The sequence below is a fragment of the Bubalus bubalis genome, chromosome 21, assembly GCF_019923935.1.
Source record: "Bubalus bubalis isolate 160015118507 breed Murrah chromosome 21, NDDB_SH_1, whole genome shotgun sequence".
Classification (NCBI taxonomy): Eukaryota; Metazoa; Chordata; class Mammalia; order Artiodactyla; family Bovidae; genus Bubalus; species Bubalus bubalis.
The window spans coordinates 28,073,643-28,096,653 of NC_059177.1; the positions used below are offsets into that span (position 1 = coordinate 28,073,643).

Genomic DNA, 23,011 nt, shown 5'->3' on the forward strand with positions numbered 1-23,011 from the left:
GTTTTTAATGATCAGGTTGGCAATCCATGAGTCCATTTAGATAGAAAATTACCCCCATTGTTTTCCTAAATGTAAATGAAATGTTGAACTCATTTATTCCCTGCAGGGTGAAGAAACAAAAAGCCTGACTCTTGTCCTGCATCGGGACTCTGGCTCCTTGGGATTCAACATCATTGGTGGCCGGCCGTGTGTGGTATGTTAGTTGTTGAGATGGATTTTACAGGTCCTTGATGTAGCTGGGAAAGGGATCAAGGACTGGGGTGTGAAGGGTAGGAAACCTCGCTCACTTCATTCTGCTCTAGTTAGAGTTCATTGTGCCTTTATCATCTTCACGCTCGGGGTTGTTTATCATCTTGTTTTTTATTAAGGCATAATTGATTTACAATGTTGTGTTAATTTCAGGTGTACAGCAAAGTGATTTGGTTTGGGGGATTAGTTGTGGTCTCCTAATGTAGCATTGTCCTAGTCATACAATAGCTAATCCTAGCTGTTTAGCTTTGAAGAGTTCATGTCTAGTTTGATAGCAGTTGAACTGAGAAAAGTCATGTTAATATGTGTGGAATTCTGCTCAGTTTTATGAGACAGCCTGCATAGGAGGGAAGCCTGGGAGAGAATGGATACATGTATATGTATGACTGAGTCCCTTCGCTGTTCACCTGAAACTATCACAACACTGTTAATTGTCTCTGTGCTGTGTTTAGTCACTCAGTCGTGTCTGACTCTTTGCAACCCCCTGGACTTTAGCCCGCCAAGCTCCTCTGTCCATGGGGATTCTCCAGGGAAGAATACTGGAGTGGGTTGCCATGCCCTCCATCCAGGGGATCTTCCCAACCCGGGGATCGAACCCAGGACTCCCACATTGCAGGTGGATTCTTAACCATCTGAGCCACCAGGGAAGCCCAAGAATACTGGAGTGGGTAGCCTATCCCTTCTCCAGTGGATCTTCCCAACTCAGGAATCAAATCAGGGTCTCATTCATTGCAGGTAGATTCTTTACCAGCTGAGCTACCCCCTCAATACAAAATAAGTTTAAAAGAAGAAAGGATTGTGCAGTTACACTGAGGGGCTTTGCTGGAGTCGGGGCTCCAAGACTGGCAGTCTTGTCAGGACTTCTACCTGCCTTTCATCAGTCAGGGGCCGTTCCCTCATTTGTGGGCTGGTGTATCCTTTGCGCTTCCCTCTCACTGGAGCTGTTTGTTCACCCCATTCATCATGATCCCCTCCTCCAGAAAGGGGAGGCTGAATTCAGATCTGTTGATTTAACTGCCAGGAAAATGTCTGCTGAGAGGGCTCTGGGGAGGTAGCAGAGGATATGTTCTGGAGTCTCACCTTTCACGTGGGATGCCCAAAGTATGTGTCATCTCTTGTTCTTTTCCTTTTCCCAGCATTTCCTCATTTGTCTCAGATAGTAAAGAATCTGCCTGCAGTACGGGAGACCCAGGTTCAGTTCCTGGGTAGGGAAGATCCCCTGGCGAAGGGAATGGCACCCCACTCCAATATTCTTTCCTGGAGAATCCCATGGACAGAGGAGCCTGGCGGGCTATAGTCCATGGGGTTGCGAAGAGCTGGACACAACTGGTCAACTAAAATCAAACATCTTCCTCATTAGTCAGCTTAAGAGGAAAATAGTCAAGGAAAAGGGAAAGAAAAATCAGATTCACTCATTCAACAGTTAAGCATTATACATGGGCTATTTGCTAGGGACTTGAAGATATTGGCTGGGGAGACTGGATCCCTCTGGTCACTGAGTTTATGTCCTGGGTGATATAAGGCAAGAAACAAGTATAAAGAGTAATTACAGATTGGGAGAAGTACAATGAAGGGGAAAAATGGGAGGATGGCTATGCTACATACCAAGGAGCAAGGGGCATCATTGCCCAGAGTGATCAGGAAAGAGGGGAAGGGATATAAAGCCAAATCCTAAAGGATAAGAAGATGTCAGCCATCTGGATGTGACTAATGTTTGCCCTGCCTTCATGGAGCTCATGTCCAGGTGGAGAAACTGATGAATTAGAGAGGGAAGCACTGTTCTCACTGATAAAACTGTGCCTGAGTTCAGCTAAAGATGCTTTGGGAGGCAGTTAGCCCTAGGGAAGAAGGCATCATGGGGCAGGCCATTGAAGCTGGGTTCTGAAGGATGAGTAGGAGTTTGCTAGATCAGAGGTCCATGTATAATATATTTAGTTGAACAATCTTCAGTTCAGTCGCTTAGTTGTGTCCGACTCTTTACAACCCCATGAATCACAGCATGCCAGGCCTCCCTGTCCATCACCAATTCCCGGAGTTCAACCAAACTCATGTCCATCGCGTCGGTGATGCCATCTGGCCATCTCACCCTCTGTCGTCCCCTTCTCCTCCTGCCCCCAATCCCTCCCAGCATCAGTCTTTTCCAATGAGTCAACTCTTTGCATGAGGTGACCAAAGTATTGGAGTTTCAGCTTTAGCATCACTCCTTCCAAAGAACACCCAGGACTGATCTCCTTTAGAATGGACTGGTTGGATCTCCTTGAGGTCCAAGGGACCCACTGTAGGAAAAAAATTTGGACATAGTTGGTTACAAATTATACATATATTTACTATTGAACTAATATTACCTGTCTTATAAAAGCTACATGCTAAAGAATCATTTTAAATGATGAAATTAAAATATGAGTATGATTTTTAATATACTGTTTCATCATTCCACTGTGTTTCATTGCAAGTACCCATCTTTGAAGGCCACTGAGATAAAAGAAAGTGGACAGACCCAGGGAAACCTGGCCAAGGACAAAGACAGAGCTGAGGAGTGGCAGGACATGGTCAGAAAGAGGCCAGAGAAGAAGAGGCGGGTTGTGATTAAATTCCCTTTGCTTTTGGCCAAAGCCACAGTTTCAACAACAAACGAGCATGGTTTATTGCAAGAAAATGACAGCTTAATAGTAGGTGGTACATAGTCATTAAAATGATGAACTGATTCATGATTTGCCTTGTAAAATATGTTTTAAAAAGAACACTTCTAGATGATGAGGTTAAAATAGAATGAAGGTTGGTTGGGGCAGGGAGCAGTCCGTCTTGGCTGAGCCCTAGGGATGTGGACATACCCTTGTTCTTCCCATCATCTTAGGGGAATTCTTAAACTAAAATTATCTCTGTGCTCAATCACTCAGACAGCTCCTACTCTTTGCGACCCCATAGACCATAGCCTACCAGGCTCCTCAGTCCATGGAATTTCCCAAAGAAGAATACTGGAGTGGGTTGCCATTTCCTTTGCCAGGGTATCTTCCCAACCCAGGGATTGAAACCAGGTCTCTTGTGTCTCCTCAATTGGCAGGCAGATTCTCTACCACTAGCACCATTTGGGACACCCCAAATTATGTCAGCTTGGGACTTTTTTGCTTTTCCTTTTTTTTTTTTCTGGTTGGCTGCCATCCCAGGCAGCATGTCTTGGTGCTGCTCTGATTCAGTCCCTGCTGCTGAGGGTCAGGCTTTCCAGCTGTGAGAGGGGCTGAGGGAGCCAAATGGGGCTTGACTGGCTCAGTCATGGTCCCAGGATCACAGGGACTCAGTCCTCCACCTTATCATCGGGAGAACATCTTTTGCCACTTGGCACATGTAACAAGACAGTTGGCTACAGTTGGTTTTTATTCATAATTATTCATTCTCTCCTTATCCATCATTACATTACCATTTTAAGAAACAGCTACAGTAAAGAAAGATGCTTTTCATTTTTAGACAGTTTGAAAGCTTCTGTAGCCCAAAGAGTCCAAACCAGGAAGCCCTCTTCTCTGCACACCAAAGCTTATATATAGAAAAGGGGAGCCTGAATTTTGCAAAATGCCTGAAACGGAGAGGCAAACTCATGGCTTGGCAATTGTTGTCAGCCAACAATGGGAAAGCCCACAAAGATGGTATTTCATTTCTGCACCTCCCCAGGGATGAAAGGATGCTTCCAAGTTCACTAGAATGCAGTTTGGTTTTGTTTTTCTCAGACTTACCAAAAAATATGTTTTAGGTCATTTTCTTTTTCCTTTAAAAAAGTGGTATAAGCACAAACTGGACTGATTTTTGAAGCATTAAAGGGCTCTCGGCTTATGTGGTCTTTTTGCAAGAACTCCGTGCATAGCCCTGGGGAGGGAATGGAATTCCATATGCATGTGTTTGCCATCATGTTTTTAAAAACGTGTCCTGATTAGCAGCAGCAGCATAATAAAACCTAAATGGATTCTGCCCTGTTGCCTGGAAATCAGGCAGGTCATTGAGAACATGCTAAAAAGCCAGGATGAGCAACAATGTGTTCTCATTGTTAGTTACTGGAAGTAGAAGGCAGGGCAAATGACGTGTGTGTTTCCCAAGGAATCCCTGTGTTGGATGCTTGGTTGAGTTGTGATATAAGCCCAGTGGGGGGGCTCTGACATAAGGCTTTCATTGCACCATGCAGTACGTAATGCTCTTAGCAAAATCACATCACCCATTCACGAGTGCTCAGGTCCCTGAAGAAACAGCAGCCAGTCTGGTGTATCAGACCTTCAGCCTTTGGCAAGTTTACTTCATTGTCTGGCACCCCTGGGATGGAAACAAGCCCTTTCATTTTTCTGTTTCTCAGGCCAGCAAACCCAAACAAATCCTAAGTCATTTTGGTTCACCTTGGTGCATAGCTCTGCCTTAAAATGTGTTAGGAGAGGAGCCTCCAAACAAAGAATAGACAGAGGTGTTCTGAGAGGATCAGGAATGTTCTGGATTTGGTTTTCTCTGATTTTGTGTTTTCTATGTTTTTTACATTCTTTTCCCATCCCTTATCACAGTCTTCATATGACCTCAGTTTGGTGTTTGCTCTTGCCTGTCCCTCTCTGATTTTTGCTGGGACTTTCTGATGCACCTTAAGATAAATAATCTGTTCAAATGTATTATTCTGCAAAACGAGCCAAAACCAAAATCTCAGCCCCTATCTCCTCCTTCCTCCCCAGCCGAGAAATGCAAAGCAGTTCAATCAGAGTAAACACAGATCTCTTTTCATTTGATGTATTGACGTCACCTCTTACGGAACTTAAGCTTGTCCATAAATCCTTTGTGGTCAGTTGAGACTCTTCAGGGTCCTCTGGTGGAATATTCCATAGCCTGGAATGCTGTATTTCTGAATTCATGTGTACTTTTGAAATTTTTCTCGATAGGAGACAATGTTGCATTTAGAGTTTGTGTAAGAGAATCAGCCTATCCTTAGTTGGAAACAGACCTTTGCCACTTTTTAGCTGTATGACCTTGAGTAGGTCACTTAACTTCTCTGTCTCAGATTTCTTTCATCTATGAAATGGATATTTATACTACTTACCACTACTTGTGGCTCTTATGAGGATTAAATGATGGACAGAGAACACTCATTATGTACCTGGCTGTTGTTTTTTAGCTGACTCTTTGCAACCCCCTGGATTGTAGCCCATCAGGCTCCTCTGTCCATGGGATTTCCCAGGCAAGAATACTGGAGTGGGTTGCCATTTCATTCTCCAGAGGATCATCCCGACTCAGGGATCAAACCCGTGTCTCCTTTTTTAGCTGATGATTCTTTACCAGTGAGCCACCTGGGAAGCTCCATGTACCTGGTACCTGGTGTGTACTCAGTAAATAGAAGCTGTCGCACTTCTCTGTGCTTCTGTCTGAGATATGCTTGCGACTCGTGAGTCCTTAGTAGTGGCTGTGAGAGAGAGAGGAGTCTCAAAGAGATTCAGGCGGGAAAGGGTTAGCGTGCGCTAGGCCTGAGGGAAGGGCTGCCATGCTGGGCAGTGGTGTCTTTGTGGGCTGGCTGATGCAGCTCAGCTCCCACAGTCTTACTGATCCAGCCCCCGGAAGAGTGTTGAGGGAACCCAGATGGCAGCGGGAGATGTATCTTTGTCTTGTCGGGATAGATGTTGGAAACAACACTTAATGCTCATTTTACATTGTGATTTTAGTTTCTTTTGAGTCCTATTATAACATTATATAGTGTTGTGTGTGTGTCTTTGTGAGCAGCGGGGCAGGGAGGGGAGAGCAGAGTTGGGGAGTGTGCGTTTTCCCACCGTGGATTCCTGTTGTTAGACTTCAGGGGGTAGACTTCAAAGTCATCTCTCTCCGTCTTTAGAATATAGGGTTTGGGGTTTGTTTAATTTTTTAACAAATGGAATTTTGATGTATTTGCATTTGATGTATTTGTATTTTACAAATTTGATGTATTTGTACAGAGAAATGATTACTGAAGTAGATGTTCTTACAGCATTATGGCAGGAAAATCACCAAGATGGTGGATTTGGGAGTTTTTTGTGGAACATCCTGAATTTACTTCCTAAATCCTTTTGTTCGGAAACAACACGCGCTTTTGCCGTTTCATTTCTAAATCCATCTGTTAATCACGAGAAATTTAATCCACGCTCTTGGAAAGTATTCATCCCGGTGCTGTTTGGAAAGAAGTTCATGAACAAGCTGTGAGGGTTTTTTTTTTTGTTTTGTTTTTTTAATGAGTTTGTTGAAGCTTTTTTATTTTAAATAAAGGAAAGACTTTGAGCAGTGAGCTGTCTTCTTTCCCAGAGACTTTCAGACTGGAGTTTGAAAGATCTCAAGGGATTCAAAGAGATTGGAGATCAGAATTCATTAGGATTGAAGAGGTGGGGGCTGGTTCGTGGTGGGGTTTTCTGATGCAAATCACAAGAAAAATCAAAAGCCTATTTTCACCATCAGATTATTGAATTTAAAATTTTAACATTACACTTGTGCTTGTAAGGATATGAGAATATACTTTGTTGAATGAGCTATCAGTAGAGGCTCTCTGAAGGGTAATTTGGCAACATCAATAAAATATGCATACTCTCAACTCAGCAGTTCCATTGCTAGGGATTTGCAGCAATATATACTAGCGAAGGTATTTATTTAAAAATACAGGTAGAAAGGTATTGGAGGTGCTACTGTCTCTAATAGCGACTAACTGGTGTTAGTAGCTCAGTTGTGTCTGACTCTTTGCAACTCCATGGACTGTAGCCTGCCAGACTTATCTGTCCATGAACCCAGGTCTTCTGTGTTGCGGGCAGATTCTTTACTGTCTCAGCCAGCAGGGAAGCAACAACTGGAAACAATACTAATTACTCCTGTGTGAGGATTGATTGTCTAGTCACTTAAGGAAATGAGGGTGATGGTGGGTCAGATGGTGAAAAATTTCTAACATTTTTACAGTTTAGTGAAAGAGGTTGAGTGGAGCATAATCCCATTTATGTGTATAAGAAAGGAATAGATACATGTTTAGGAAGGTGATGGGCTTCCCTGGTGGCTCAGGTGGTGAAGAATCTGCCTGCAATGCAGGAGACATGGGTTCAGTCCCTTGGTCAGGTAGATCCCTTGGAGAAGGACATTACAACCCACTCCAGTATCCTTTCCTGGGAAATCCCGTGGAAAGAGGAGCCTGGCGGGCTACAGTCTATGGGGTTGCAAAGAGTTGAACATGACTGAAAGACTAAGACTTTCACTTAGGAAGGTGATACATTAAAATGTTTTGGCCAGTCCAGGTTCGATGCAGGATACAGGAAGCTTGGGGCTGGTGCACTGGGATGACCCAGAGGGATAGTATGGGGAGGGAGGTGGGAAGGGGGTTCAGGATGGGGAACACATGTACACCCATGGCGGATGCATGTTGATGTATGGCAAAACCAATACAATATTGTAAAGTTAAAAAAAAAAAAAAATGTTTTGGAAAGGGACTTCCTGGCGGTCCAGTGGTTAAGATTCTTGAGTTTCCACTGCAGAGGGCAGAGGTTCCATCCCTGGTCAGAGAACTGAGATCCCATATGCTGTGCGGCCTGGCCAAAGAAAAAATGTTTTAGAAAGGATGGATTAACTGCCAATCAATGCTACAAAGGGATAGAAGGACTGTGGGTTGGAGATGGAAGGGACTTACCATTTTATACCTTTTGGTCTGACTCGAATTATTTTACCATGTGTTAATTTTAGTTTAAAACAGATATGAGGGGAAACAGCTGACTTCTACCCCCTTGCCACTAGTGACACCAGCAAGAGTCCATTACTGTTTTAAGAGTGTTGGCTTGATTTTCACGATCAACTTAATGCCTAGCATTCATGCCTTTGTTTTTTTAACCCAAAGGACAACCAAGATGGATCGTCCAGTGAAGGAATCTTTGTATCCAAAATAGTTGACAGCGGGCCCGCAGCCAAGGACGGAGGTCTGCAAATTCACGACAGGATTATTGAGGTATGTGAACACTGCCAGGGTCTTTTATAGGCTGAATGCCATGCAGTCTTCATCCGGCTCAAGGCTAGATGTTTGTTGGGGAGGGAGGCCTCAACTGGTGGCTGTTTGGGCGGGAGACAGATTTCTCCGATTGTGTGGGACCACATTGGGTGTTGATTGCCTTGGTGTTAAGTTTTTGTTTATATTCCGTAGAGAGAAGCCAAAGTATGAGTGGCTTGTTGACGATTTGGCTCTTTTCATGCAGCTGTGCATCTGTTCTGTGTGCTTCAGTCGGAGCTTTGTGTGAAAACCACTGGGGAGCTGTGTGTTAGTTAGAACCAGATGAGCAGTCCCTGTTGTGCAAACAGGGACTCGGTTCAGGTCGGTGACCAGGGGGTAATTGTGTCAGCTTCGGGATCACTCTCATGTCCTCAGAGCTCATGGCACACAATTATTTCTGCATATGTGTCATTCCCCCTTTTCTGTGTCTTGCCTATTGTCAGTTGTACCAGTTTGACTTAAGGGTTTGCAGACAAAGATTGATTTTCAGGAGGATCACTTATCACCACTGTTCTCATTTTCAGTTCTTCACTCATCATTTTAAACTTCTGTGTAGGAGGTTTCTAGTTTTCTGCTGGGGGCGGTAGCTACTTCTGCCCAATCATAGGACCCTCGGGAATAGGGTCAGTGTCCTAGCCTGCCCCGAGCTGCTGAAAGGGAAAGAGTTGTTTGTGTGGCCTGCTTGTGTGGGCTCTCATTGCAAAGTTTGATATGTGACTATTTTTTGTTTGTGATTTTGACCATTTTGATTGTTCTTTTAATGGGCGAATACATGGGCTCAATGTGTTGGATTTTCTATGAGGGGAAAAAAATTAAATGTGAGAAGCCAGGATGAGACGTTGAAGCCCATAAAAAGCTCGCCCATGTGCTGTTGCCATAATACAGCACGTTAAATAGGAAACTGGAAAAATGGCCCTATGACCACTGGATGTTCTATGTTCCAAACACATTTGCATAGTATGTATACTTCTTGAGTGTATTTCTGGCCTATTTCAAACCTTGGACTGACTGGAAGCTCTGGCCATGGGTTAAGCCACAAGGGAGGCTCACATAACCAACAGAAAAGTGGCCACATGCTTCTGGGAAGGGAACCTTGGGAAGAGAAAGATAGAGTCTTGCTTTTCTGGTCTAATTTGGATGCTTTCTGCAATGTTCAAAGCAGTAGAGTTCAGGGCAGTTTATATCCTCAAGAAAATAGATGGTTATATCTCCCCAAGAAAACAAACTAAACAAGTTATGGTGTAAGAGTTACTCTTTAGAAGGAGGGGATGCAGTGTGAAAACTTACTTACTAAAAGGATACTTGATCTTGTTTTAAGGACATTATTAACCATGCTACATCCTCCTTGACTTTTTGAAGAGTTCTTATACTTGGAACTCTTTCTGCTGCATGTTTTAGGGTCAGTCTCCCTACTTCCCAGGTCAGCGGAGTGGATTTTCCCTTCCAGGAATTTGCTTGGGCAGGACGCTCTTTCAAGAGTTCAAATGCAGCCTTTACTGTCTTCTGTGAAGAGAGAGAGAGAATACATTTTCTGAGACTATTGTTCCAAAAGATAAGTACAGCTTCCGTTGCCAAGGGTTTGGTGGAACAGCCAGTTTCTCTAAGTAATGGAATTTCATTGCTCTTATGTTTTGCAAATGAGCACTGTACAGCTGGGCAGGATTTTCTCTTGGCAAAGCGGGGATCTGTATTTGAAGTGTTCAGTACGGTTTCTGGTAAGTCACATTCTGCTTTTGGACAGTATGTAAAATATTAATCATGTCCCAGTGTTGAGATGGAAAAAGGGATGATCCCCATAGAGAAACAGTAGATGTGTAATTGCAGTTGACACCCCGTACCCTTCTCAGTCAGATTCTAATCTCTTTTGACGTGACGCAGTGATTCCCATGCTTGAAAATAATGTTCCCCGGTTCACCTCATCTCTGTCTGAGTTTATTACCAGGCATGAATTTGATTATTTTAAGTGTGCATGTGGGTTTTATCACTAAGAGTCAGGGGTTTTCTAGTTTTCCGTCAGATTGCTTCCTTTTCAGAGGAGTGGGCAAACTCCCGCGAGACTTGGACTGTAAGAACTTTCATTCCAATGAAAGGGTGCTTGTATTAAATCCATAGGGACCGAGGGAGTCTCGTCCTCAGCAGAGTTGTCAGCAGTTACCCTGTTCCTGCTGCTCTTTTTTCCCTGAGGACGGAATTGTAGATCCCGCCCACATCAGAGCCGAGCACACTCACCTTGGTTTTTATAAGAAATACTGTGAAATGCCATCAATACTATCATGAAACAAAATTCACAACTAACTTTTATATATTGGTTTGGCCAGAACCTATTTGGTTAGGTTTCTCCGTAAGCTGGTTTACGGAAGAACCGGAATCAGCTTTCTGACCAACCCAATACATACGCACCTACTGGTGGCTGTTGTACTGTCCTGGAATAGAAGAACAAAAGGGAGATCATTTATAAAAAAAAATGCATGGATCAGTGTGTAAACGCTCAGGCACGGCAACATTAGAAGACGCTGTGATGTTTATTGCCAGATTCTGGCACCTCCGTGTGGACTCACCATGGTTTCACCAGCTACTCGTCTGCTGGGTCCATGTGGGCGGTGCTGTGGATTCTGGCATCGCCCTCCACAGTTGCATTTTCCAGGGTGGTGAACAGATTGTGGTTATGATATGGCACCAAAAAAACCTGCAGTCTTCCTTTGATCTACACACATCTGTGTGTATGTATTTTTTTTATTGTGGTAAAATATACAGAACGTGCAGTTCACCGTTGTCGCTCTTTTGAAGTGTACTTTCCTGGGGCGTTAAGTACACCCATGCGGTCGTGCAGCCGTCACCACCGTCCCATCTCCAGAAGTTTTTCCTCGTCCCAAACTAGAGCTGTAGCCACTAAGCCACCCCTCCTCCCCCTCACCCAGTTCCTGGTTGCCCCCTTCTACTTTCTGTTTCTATGCATTTGACGACTCTGTGTGCCCCATGTAAGTGGAATCACACAGCGTTTCTCTTTCTGTATAAGCAAGTGAGTAAACACTGTGTCCTTCAGGATTGTCTATGTGCTTGTCGCTTGTGTCAGGATTCCTTTCTTTTTAAAGCTGAATGCTATTCTACTGTATGTGTAGAAGTATATACCATATTTTGTTTACCCATTTCTCCATTGATGGACGTTTGGCTTGCTTTCACCTTTATGCTGTGGTGAGTGATTCTGCTGAGAAAATGGGTGTGTAATCTGTATGTATTTAAATTGCAACCCCCCAAACCCCCTTAGTGTTTATATGCAAAACAGAGTTAGAGTCTGCTCTCGGGTACTTATTAAAAGTGTGTTATTTTATCTTTACTAATGTTTGGAATGATATGGGGAAGTTATCCCGAAAGTCGAATAACTCTTCACTATCCAAGACTCTGTGCAGTGTAGGGCTTCTAGCATCCCCGGTCCCCACCTCGATTTTCTTTGCGACAGTGAAAATCACTTCCGTAGATTTCCACCAGTACCTCTGGCTATGGCAGGGACCCCAAAGAGGATGACTGGGGTAGAGATTCGTCTTATTCCCAAACCTTATGATGCCAGGTGCCTCGCGCAGAAGCTTGTTCTTGCATCGTGCTCACCTCTCATTTGGTGGTGAGTGAGTTTCTCTAACAGTTGTCTGGGTTAAATGCAAGGTCCTGTTTCTGCTTTGAGATAATAAATGCAATTCTCCAAATGCAGTGAAGGCAGGACAGTTAAGCCCTCTGTCGCCAGTAACCTTGATTTTGTATGGTCCTCTGTAAATATGTGTGCATCTCGGGAGTGTTATGGTTTGGAGACTGAGGCGTGTAGTCACGGAAGTTGTGTGTCCTCAGCGGCCTTTGCGTAAATCGGTCATTCTCTGTTTGCCCTAGCTTTAGTTACTGTGTCGTTGCTGAAACGTCTGAGCCAGAGTTGACTGGAATGAATTAACACTGTCTTCCATTCCCAACCTAGGCCACTTGGTAAAGCAGGATTTTACTTAGTGAAGATAATATTCCCCCACCAACTAAAACTGCAGAGTGGCAAGTGGATTCACCTGGAAAGGCGTTTAGTTTTAGGAGAAGCAAAAGAAGATGCTCCTTTTTTCTGTATTTTTTATTTTGACATAATTTCAGACTTACATCAATAAATTCCTCTACAGTCTCTACCCAGATTCCCCCAACATTAACATCTACTTTATCCTTTTCTGTCTCTACCCCCTGTTCCTAAATACATCAGTGTGTGTTTCTTAGGAATAAGACCTTCTGTTATATAGCTGCAGTCCAGTTATCTAAATCAGGAAATACACATTGGTAGGATACTGTTGTCTACAGCATTAGTCAGATTTCTCTGATCATCCCCACAATGTCTGTGATAGCAAGAGCAAATCCCAGATCATAGGTTTTATTTCGTTGTCTTATATCTTTAGTTTCCTTTCCTTTAGAGCAGTGCCTCAGCTCTGTCTTCCTTGTTACTGATATTTTTGCAGAATGCAGGCTAGGTCTTTTGTATAAACTCTCTCAATTTGGCATGGATTCAGGTCATGCATTCTGGGTAGGAGAAGAGGTGGTGCATCCTCCTCACTGCATCCTGTCAAGAGTCACGTGATGTCACTTTGTCCCGTTATTGGTGATGTCAGCTTGGCCCGCTTGGTTGAGGCCTGTCTGCCAGATTTCTCTGCTGTGCAGGGTGCTGTTTTCTCCTTTTTTCTTGTATCTTGTCGGGGTAGAGGGGCTTTGTTGAGGTTGTGTTAATATCCTTTTGAGACTCTCATACGCTGATTTTCACATCCACTTACAGGTTTTCCTTGAATTGATTATTATTACAATGGTTGACAAATGGTGATTTACTGACTACATTCCTTCTGTGTTTATTAGTTGTAAGAAAAAGTGTTTTTTCCTCCCTATTTTTTCTATCTCCATCTCTCTTTTTGCCAGTTTCAGTATGGACTCACGTTGGCCAGTTTGGGCCAGAAGGATCTCTTTCTAACTAGTTCCTCTATCCTTTGACGTGTTCCCATCACTTTTTAAGCACTTGTTAGTTTCTGGAACCTCAAGGTGTCCCAGGCTCATGTTGTACTTTGCTGGCCCCAGCTCTAGAGTCCACTTTTTTTCCCAGTAGCTCTAACTCCATTGAGTGGAGTGTGAGTGGTATTTAGACATCAAAATCAGCTGCTAGCATGATCATTATACTTGAGGTTTCATTGTTCCTAGGCACTCTCAGCAGACAGTTAGAAAATATAAATACCTATGCATGCACACAACATTATCATCAACAACAGCACACATCTCTCCATGTATTTCTTCATTCGTCCTTTTAGGTATTAATATTTTGAAATCTATGCCTGTATCATTACGTCCAATTCCAATCCAAATCTGCATGGTTAATTTTTTCTTCTTCTTTGAGAATTGGTAATTCCTAGAGGGATCCCTTTTGAAATAGTAATGAATATACTCTCTTCTTTTGAATCAACTCGCTGATATTTACTTAGATGTTATCAGTGAACTAAAAATTGTTGATGGAAATTATTTGAAATATCTCCACACTATTTTTAGTTCCATTTTTTTCAGGAAAAATATGCTATAAAGTATATGATTTTACAATTATACTCTTCTTTCATGATAGGGGAAAGAAAGGCTCAGTATTTCTTGTGTAACTGTGTACAGGAAACTTACTGTTGCTAAACAGGCAGAGAGATGCACAAGCCATTTGGGGGTAATAGTCAAAATAAACATGTGGGTCTCTGCCCCTGTCCTCTGCAGTGATGTGCGCCACACTCAGCAGAGAGGAAAGAATTCTGTATCAGTTACTGTCTTAAGAAGTACGACCTATTCTTGTCAATTTGAGATCTCTAACTTTGTCTCAGTTGCACAAATACTCTATTGTGATGAAAGAGATATGGTATAATACAAGCTATGTTGAGAAGTTCTTTTTTAGCTGCACAAATAAACAGGTTTTAGAGACCCCTTATTAGTAATGGATTCCAGCTCTGTTTCCAGAGGCAGAGACTAGAGTTTCATCTTAGATACTAACTGCGATTGGTGCCAGTGTTGAACCCTGGATTGAGTCATGGAAGGATTCTGAGACAGTATCTGGATTGAGAGGGATGAATGTAGTGACCATTTAGAGATGTTTGCCTTGGACACAAGAGAGGTGGGGGGACAGTTTGACTCTGGATTTGTTATCTCTGGATGGACGCAGATGTTTTTGGAATGACAACATTATCATTTGGAAGTAATGAGTCTCCTTTCATTGGCAAAGTGCGTATTTAATAATAATGTATCAGCTTTCGTTGGCGTAGTGCATATTTAATAATAATGTTTCAGCCATTCTTTTCAGTCTTCAGATGTAAAATACAGATAACAATACCTTTGTTGGATCTTGGTTCCCCCCCGCCCTGCGTTTAAGGACATATTCTTATAACCTGTCCTGCAGCAGTAGAAGTTCTGGCAAAATTAAGGCAACTCCTTTCCTTACTATTGAAAGGCACACACTGAGGTGGAAAGAGCCCCAAGATTTAAATAAAAATTAAACCTAAACCTGGGGTTTAGGTTTCTACTCAGTTATTCACTCTGTGGTCTTAGTGTCCTAAATGCTGAGCCTCAGTTTCTTCGTCTCTAAAATGAGAAGAGAATTACACTCTGTCTCCCATGCCTGTCATGTTTGGGTAGAGCTTGAAGATAACATAAGTCAAAGGAGTTTTGCTGTTAAGTGCAAATATAAAGAATTGGGTTTTTTTTTTCCCCAAATTAAAATTTTAGTATCTTATACAAGAACTCAATACCAAAGCCAAGTGTGTAAGTCAGCAATAATACTTCTGAGATTTGTTTTTCCCTTGCATGTTTTAGCCCGAATGTATTGCTACTATAGGACTGTTGAGAAAACCTTGATGTGTTTCAGGAAGATATACTTTCCAGACTTAACAATGTGATCAGTTAACACCAAGTATTTCCTCTACTCCCAGTTGCCTTTAAAAAAATAATATGTATTATTTTTTTCTAATAACTGTAGTGACTTGATTTTATTGCTGTTGTTATTTTCTTGTTACAATTTTGCCATTAAAACCAGTTTTTCAAAAAGAATAGAAAAGGCAGACTGGGGTTTTCAGTGAACATCTTTGTAACAGATATCACTGCACACCAGCCAGATACACTAGGTGAAGACTGGAACATGTGCTATGATGCAGTTTGTTTTAAAGGCATTTGTATATATATTAGTCTTTCCACAGGAAAAAAAATACTCTGCCTTAATAAAACATTTTAAGGTTTTAAATAAAGTTGTAGAGTGGGATTATGGGGAAACTTTTAAGTTTTTAAAGTCACATTTCTGGAATGTTGGAATTCTTCTGCCCAGAAGTGAGTGTTCACTCTTATAATCCACACAAACAATAAAAGTGAAAACTGTGGTGAGCTAGAAGTTTCTTTTGAATTTCACATATCACAGTGTTGACTCCTGCTTGTGTGTTTCCTTCAGAAGTTACTTGTCATTCTCCTTTCCACCAGCTCCTAGCATGTGGCCCCGGGTACAGACTGTGTGGGCAGCCTCTGGAAGCTCCCCCTCCCATCCGTCCTCTGCCCAGATGATCCGAGTTCACTGTCTCTTGACACTGTTTTGTGTGGGAGTTGTGACTCCACAGAAATTTTAAATCTATCCCTCTGGGTCGACCCTTAGTAAGAAGAGTTAATTAGCTCTTCCACAAAGTGCTTTAAAATCAAGGATAAATCAGAAGTGACTGGCATCCCCATTACATTTTTCCGATGAAGATTAGGTCCAAAAATTAAGTCTTTGGTAATTTCCCAACAACAGCAAAACAGCAAATCCTTGACAACAGTGCAGATAAGATACAGTTTCTGTTCAGTTGTCTTCTAGACCCTTAAGTGTGGGGGGTTTGAGAACAAGAACCCATGTCACTTTTTTTTTTTTTAAATAAGCTTTTGTCTTTCAGTCTGTTGGTATAAGACACAAAGAGCTGGATGCACTTTTATCAAATTTGGAAGGAATGTTGGGGCTGCGTGTATGACTCTTCGCGACTCTACAGACTGTAGCCTGCCAGGCTCCTTTGTCCATGGAATTTTCCAGGCAAGAATACTGGAGTGGGTTGCCGTTTCCTACTCCAGGATGTTTGGGATGGTCTGACAACTATGAATTGTATGTAAAATAAGCTCTGTGGGAGAAGCCCTGGGGGAACCTTTCAAAGCAGTGGATCCACATTGTTTGGAAACAGAATCTGAGCACTGGGCCTACAGATGAGGGGACTGGGCAGGAGGAGGGAGTGTTAGATTAGGAACTGTCCTGTGGGAATTACACAGGGAAGACTCAGTGGGATTGGCAGCTACAAGTGCTGATTTGCGGTTATGCTACTTTCACTGAAAGCTCCCTATAGCCCAGGAGGGGAAGCTGCAGCAGCATGGTTTTGCAGCATCATGTCTAATGATGGCGAATGTTTCCCATGAGCCTCCAGGGGAGGGCAGCTGGGATGCTGTTCTCTGCCACACCGCTCCAAGGGGCCTTTGGCTTTTGTTTTGTCTACTTGTCTGTGTCTATTTTGACTGTCATTTGAAGTGCAGAGCGCCTGGGTCCCACCCCCTCTTCTCCTGAGGATGGCACTCCTTGCTTCCTTTTGGCTTGTTTGATTCTCTTAATTTCCATCCTTTATCACTTTCTCTTTTCCCGCTATTCCTAGTGAGTCAGTTGACAGCTCTGGGGACCAAGAGAACTAGAAGCCTAAGAGCTTATGGTTTCTTGGCCACTCCCCAAAGCAACATGTCGGTCTGTTTTTTAAAATAAGCTAAATATACTTATGTTTTATTTTTCAATATCTGGAGAAACTTTGGGGCAGAGTAGAAGATGCTGACAGTCTGTAGTCAAAGGAGGCAGTTTTTGTTCTTTTCCTAGAGTGACTGTTGCTGGGACATTAGTGTTTCTACACATGTTGATTTGAGAATTCATTAACCAAAGACATGCAAGTCATATTAGGTGTTTATTTAAAGAGTTGAAGAGGGAATGGACTATATAGAGTGATCTCTGGTCGTGGGCTTGTTGAAGATCTTTATGTTGTGTGAGTTCTTAGGCCCCTGGTAGAAGAAAAACCATCAGCAGGCGTGTGTTCACCTGTTGGAGGCAAGTTGTATTCTCCCTAATACTGAGATAGGCCAGGATGAATGGTGAGCTCCTATGTGGTCCCTGGCTCTGGGGAGTTTCCATGTCAGACCAGTGGACAGAAGAAGGTAGCTGACACAAGGGTCATAAGAAAGGCAGTCAGCATATAGAGTGGTTAGGAGTCAATGGACTCTGGACTCAGATCAGACTTTTAATTCTAGTTTTCCTATTGCCAACCATGCAAACTTGGACAAGTTTCTTCTCTCCCAGCAGTGCTTTCTTCTGTAAAATATGAAAACTGTTCAGGCATACCATGGGGACGCTGCGGGTCCAGTTTCAGACCACTGCAATAAAGCAAATATCACAATAAAGCGAGTCACACAAAACTTTTTGGTTTGCCAGAGCATTTAAAAGTGATGTTCATGCTATACTGTTAAGTGGCAATAGCATTCTGTCTTAAAAAATGTACAGACCTTACTTTAAAAATAGTTTATTGCTATAAAATGCCTAACACCACTGATCACAGATCACCATAGCAAGTATAATCGTTGTGAAAATGTTTGAAATATTGTGAGAACTATCAAAATGTGACACAGAGACATGCAGCAAGCAAATGCTGTTGAAAATGATGTCAGTAGAATTGCCTGACTCAGCTTTGCCACAGACCTTCCATTTGTAAGAAACCCAGTAATCTTCAAAGCGCTATTAAAGACAAGGCACAATAAAACAAGGTCTGCTTGTACATATATCACAGGGTTGCTGCAATAAAGAATATAATACATGTGTCTGAAAACTGTAAATTTGGCTCCAGAATAAACAGTCCACAGGTGGTTCGCTTTGCTGTGTTTCCCGTCGTTCTGCAGGGGCTGGACTAGAGGACCTTGCAACAAGCCAGTGCTTTGATGACGTTTGTGTGGCACGGTTTCATAAACCCAAAATTACAGTTGTGACTAGATCACTTTAATTTGTTTTAGATTTCTTTTATTTAATTAGTGGCCCTTTGAATCTGGGTGGAGAAAGAGCTGTCACTTCCTAAGGCCATATAAATCTGAGTAATTGATCAATCAGGAGTAATTCTTAGTTTACATCTTAGTGTGAAGCTGGTAATTCATTGCATATGGGCTGACTTCAGTGTTCTAAAAATAAAACGATTGCATGTTTAATGTCAGCTATTTTTAAAGTGCCTGAATAGGTTAAAATTTACATTTTTATCCTGACTCATGAGGAATATTGGAATATTCTTAAAATTATGGAGTTTGTATTTTTTTGAACCAAGTCTTCACTCAAGATGGCAAGATGCATCACATTCTTTGTAGGGTAACATTTTTGTGTATTGATATGAATGCAATACGCCAATGTAGAAAAGTTTATATATATGGTAAAGAGTTAAGATGAAAAAAGAAAACCTGATAGTAAGCACTATCTTCATAAAAACTAATCAGTTTACTTAATCACAGGGTATTAATGCATATGCTATGCTATGCTAAATCGCTGAGTCGTGTCCGACTCTGTGTGACCCCATAGACGGCAACCCACCAGGCTCCCCCGTCCCAGGAATTCTCCAGGCAAGAACATTGGAGTGGGTTGCCATTTCCTTCTCCAATGCGTGAAAGTGAAAAGTGAAAGTGAAGTCGCTCGGTCGTGTCCGACTCTTAGCGACCCCATGGACTGCAGCCTACCAGGCTCCACCGTCCATGGGATTTTCCAGGCAAAAGTATTGGAGTGGGGTGCCATTGCCTTCTCCAGTTAATGCATATGGAGCACATATTATTTGCATTTCTTGTTCTAAACTCGAGCTTAAATGAATTGATAAGAGCACATGTAAAATAGAATGAAGTATGTTTTTTTATAGTAATGTTACTGGATTTCAAATACTTGGCATCATTCTCTGAAATATCTGAGTCATTATGCTTATAGGAACTACAGGGGAATATTAACATATATAGGGGGCTTGGAATAGAATTGCTGGTGATAAAGGAATTTTAAAAGGGGGCATCAAGCAAGAAAATATTTTATCATATTCTTATTGAAAGTTCAAAACATTAATACTATCAGTAGAATAGCATCTTAATTTTCCTTGGTGGCGAAAAGGTGAAATTGAAAACTGGAAAAAACTTTCCCCTTTGCTTTTGGAGAATTAAAGGTAGTAAATAGCAAAGTTGGAGAAGTTTATAATTTCTCCGTTCAGCTTCCCTGATCAGCATGTGAGTATATCTGAAGGACTAATTGCATTTGGTATTGAAATGGCAGAGGGAAACATCAGATAGAAGAAAAACATTAAATGCCTCATTTGGCTGAATCTTTTTCAGATTCATCATTTTCAGAGAAGCATTACTTTAACCTCAGTTTCTGCATTTTCATAAAGTTCTAAACCACATTTTAACTTTAATTAGTCATAAACCTTTAATAAACTATATTTTGACAAATAAGTTTTTTTTTTTTAAAGATTTCTTAAAGAGCTTGTAGAAACTGCATGTATATATATGACTCCATGTAGGAATATACATGTTTATGAATCTGGGAGTGAGTGTATATGCCTGAATATATTGACTTCAGATGAGTTACTTGAGAGATTTTGCCTTTGTTTTGTATGAGTTGGTCATTGTAGACCCAGGACAAATTGGATGAAGTTTTAAGCTGTTTTGAATATAATCCCTGTTTAAAAAAACCTCTGTTTATACTTGGTGAGAAATGAAAGAAGAATCCTTTAGACAACGTGGTATTATGTAAAGTGCAGGCCAGGAAATCTTTGTTTTGACAAAGTTGTTTAATTACCTTCAAAGTCTATTCATAGGTAAGATTAAGCTAATTTGCCTGATGTGTTTAGTACATCTTATAAGTGAAATGCAGTCTCCTCTGCTACATTTACTAGGTTTAATAGAATGTACAGGATGTTACACTAATTCAGAGAGAAGAGGACAAGGAAGGAAGTTGTTACTTCTGTTGAAATGATGTTTTCCTTTCTTCTTCAGTTTGTTTGAAAGTTAAGTGTATGGAAGGATTTGTTGCTTTTTGCCATAATTAGAACACTAAAGGCATTCAGTATGATCTGTTGGTGACCTGTTGTTATAGTTGATCCCAGTTCTAAGTGACCTTCTAAAACTTAAAATAGAAGAAATTTAAGAAGAGAAAGATCAATATATTTCTTTTTATTCAGAATCAACTTAGTCCAGCCTTGATTAAGCGTGATGTGTATAAGAAGTACAAGCCAGAGGTTTAGAAAAATAGCATTGTATCATCTCCTGAGAGCACCGACCTTAAACTGTTGTAAGACAATGTGAGAGAAATTAGTCCTTCTGATACACCCTGGAGCAAAAGAGAGAAGCTACCGTCATCCTTGGAAAATCAGGGTTGGGGATAGTCAGCTAAGCCAATTTAGTATTTCACACTGATCAGCAAACACGAACAAGAACAAGCGTTTCTCAAACTTGGGTCAGTTGCATACCACCCACTCAGTTTTTGCGTTTATACACCACCTGTTTTGTTCCACACTTAATTCTTTTCTTAAAGGAGCATGCTTTTGTTTCACCTAGATTTCTTTTTTTTTTTTTTTAAATTTTATTTTATTTTTAAACTTAACATAACTGTATTAGATTTGCCAAATATCAAAATGAATCCGCCACAGGTATACATGTGTTCCCCATCCTGAACCCTCCTCCCTCCTCCCTCCCCATTCCATCCCTCTGGGTCGTCCCAGTGCACCAGCCCCAAGCATCCAGTATCGTGCATCGAACCTGGACTGGCAACTCATTTCATACATGATATTTTACATGTTTCAATGCCATTCTCCCAAATCTTCCCACCCTCTCCCTCTCCCACAGAGTCCATAAGACTGTTCTATACATCGGTGTCTCTTTTGCTGTCTCGTACACAGGGTTATTGTTACCATCTTTCTAAATTCCATATATATGCGTTAGTATACTGTATTGGTGTTTTTCTTTCTGGCTTACTTCACTCTGTATAATAGGCTCCAGTTTCATCCACCTCATTAGAACTGATTCAAATGTATTCTTTTTAATGGCTGAATAATACTCCATTGTGTATATGTACCACAGCTTTCTTATCCATTTCATCTGCTGATGGACATCTAGGTTGCTTCCATGTCCTGGCTATTATAAACAGTGCTGCGATGAACATTGGGGTACTCGTGTCTCTTTCCCTTCTGGTTTTCTCAGTGTGTATGCCCAGCAGTGGGATTGCTGGATCATAAGGCATGTCTATTTCCAGTTTTTTAAGGAATCTCCACACTGTTCTCCATAGTGGCTGTATTAGTTTGCATTCCCACCAACAGTGTAAGAGGGTTCCCTTTTCTCCACACCCTCTCCAGCATTTATTACTTGTAGACTTTTGGATCGCAGCCATTCTGACTGGTGTGAAATGGTACCTCATAGTGGTTTTGATTTGCATTTCTCTGATAATGAGTGATGTTGAGCATCTTTTCATGTGTTTGTTAGCCATCTGTATGTCTTCTTTGGAGAAATGTCTATTTAGTTCTTTGGCCCATTTTTTGATTGGGTCATTTATTTTTCTGGAGTTGAGCTGGAGGAGTTGCTTGTATATTCTCGAGATTAGTTGTTTGTCAGTTGCTTCATTTGCTATTATCTTCTCCCATTCTGAAGGCTGTCTTTTCACCTTGCTAATAGTTTCCTTTGATGTGCAGAAGCTTTTAAGGTTAATTAGGTCCCATTTATTTTTGCTTTTATTTCCAATATTCTGGGAGGTGGGTCATAGAGGATCCTGCTGTGATGTATGTCAGAGAGTGTTTTGCCTATGTTCTCCTCTAGGAGTTTTATAGTTTCTGGTCTTACATTTAGATCTTTAATCCATTTTGAGTTTATTTTTGTGTATGGTGTTAGAAAGTGTTCTAGTTTCATTCTTTTACAAGTGGTTGACCAGAGTTCCCAGCACCACTTGTTAAAGAGATTGTCTTTAATCCATTGTATATTCTTGCCTCCTTTGTCGAAGATAAGGTGTCCATATGTGCGTGGATTTATCTCTGGGCTTTCTATTTTGTTCCATTGATCTATATTTCTGTCTTTGTGCCAGTACCATACTGTCTTGATAACTGTGGCTTTGTAGTAGAGCCTGAAGTCAGGTAGGTTGATTCCTCCAGTTCCATTCTTCTTTCTCAAGATCGCTTTGGCTATTCGAGGTTTTTTGTTTTTCCATACAAATTGTGAAATTATTTGTTCTAGCTCTGTGAAGAATGCTGTTGGTAGCTTGATAGGGATTGCATTGAATCTATAGATTGCTTTGGGTAATATACTCATTTTCACTACATTGATTCTTCCAATCCATGAACATGGTATATTTCTCCATCTGTTAGTGTCCTCTTTGATTTCTTTCACCAGTGTTTTATAGTTTTCTATATATAGGTCTTTAGATTCTTTAGGTAGATATATTCCTAAGTATTTTATTCTTTCCGTTGCAATGGTGAATGGAATTGTTTCCTTAATTTCTCTTTCTGTTTTCTCATTATTAGTGTATAGGAATGCAAGGGATTTCTGTGTGTTGATTTTATATCCTGCAACTTTACTATAGTCATTGATTAGTTCTAGTAATTTTCTGGTGGAGTCTTTAGGGTTTTCTATGTAGAGGATCATGTCATCTGCAAACAGTGAGAGCTTTACTTCTTCTTTTCCAATTTGTATTCCTTTTATTTCTTTTTCTGTTCTGATTGCTGTGGCCAA

The 23,011-nt window shown here is 41.4% G+C and overlaps 1 protein-coding gene across 2 annotated transcripts in view; it reads left to right on the forward strand.

Annotated features, from left to right (window-relative positions):
- PDZRN3 (PDZ domain containing ring finger 3) overlaps positions 1 to 23,011 on the forward strand; it is a 272,619-nt gene that overhangs the window by 18,418 nt on the left and 231,190 nt on the right. Inside the window, exons 2-4 of one of the 2 annotated variants that reach the window (XM_044933793.2) lie at positions 107 to 193; positions 2,703 to 2,918; positions 8,093 to 8,200. In XM_044933793.2, the coding sequence (XP_044789728.2) occupies positions 107 to 193; positions 2,703 to 2,918; positions 8,093 to 8,200 (411 nt within the window). The remainder of the gene's footprint in view (positions 1 to 106; positions 194 to 2,702; positions 2,919 to 8,092; positions 8,201 to 23,011) is intronic. The other variant, XM_025273086.3, reaches the window with a different exon arrangement.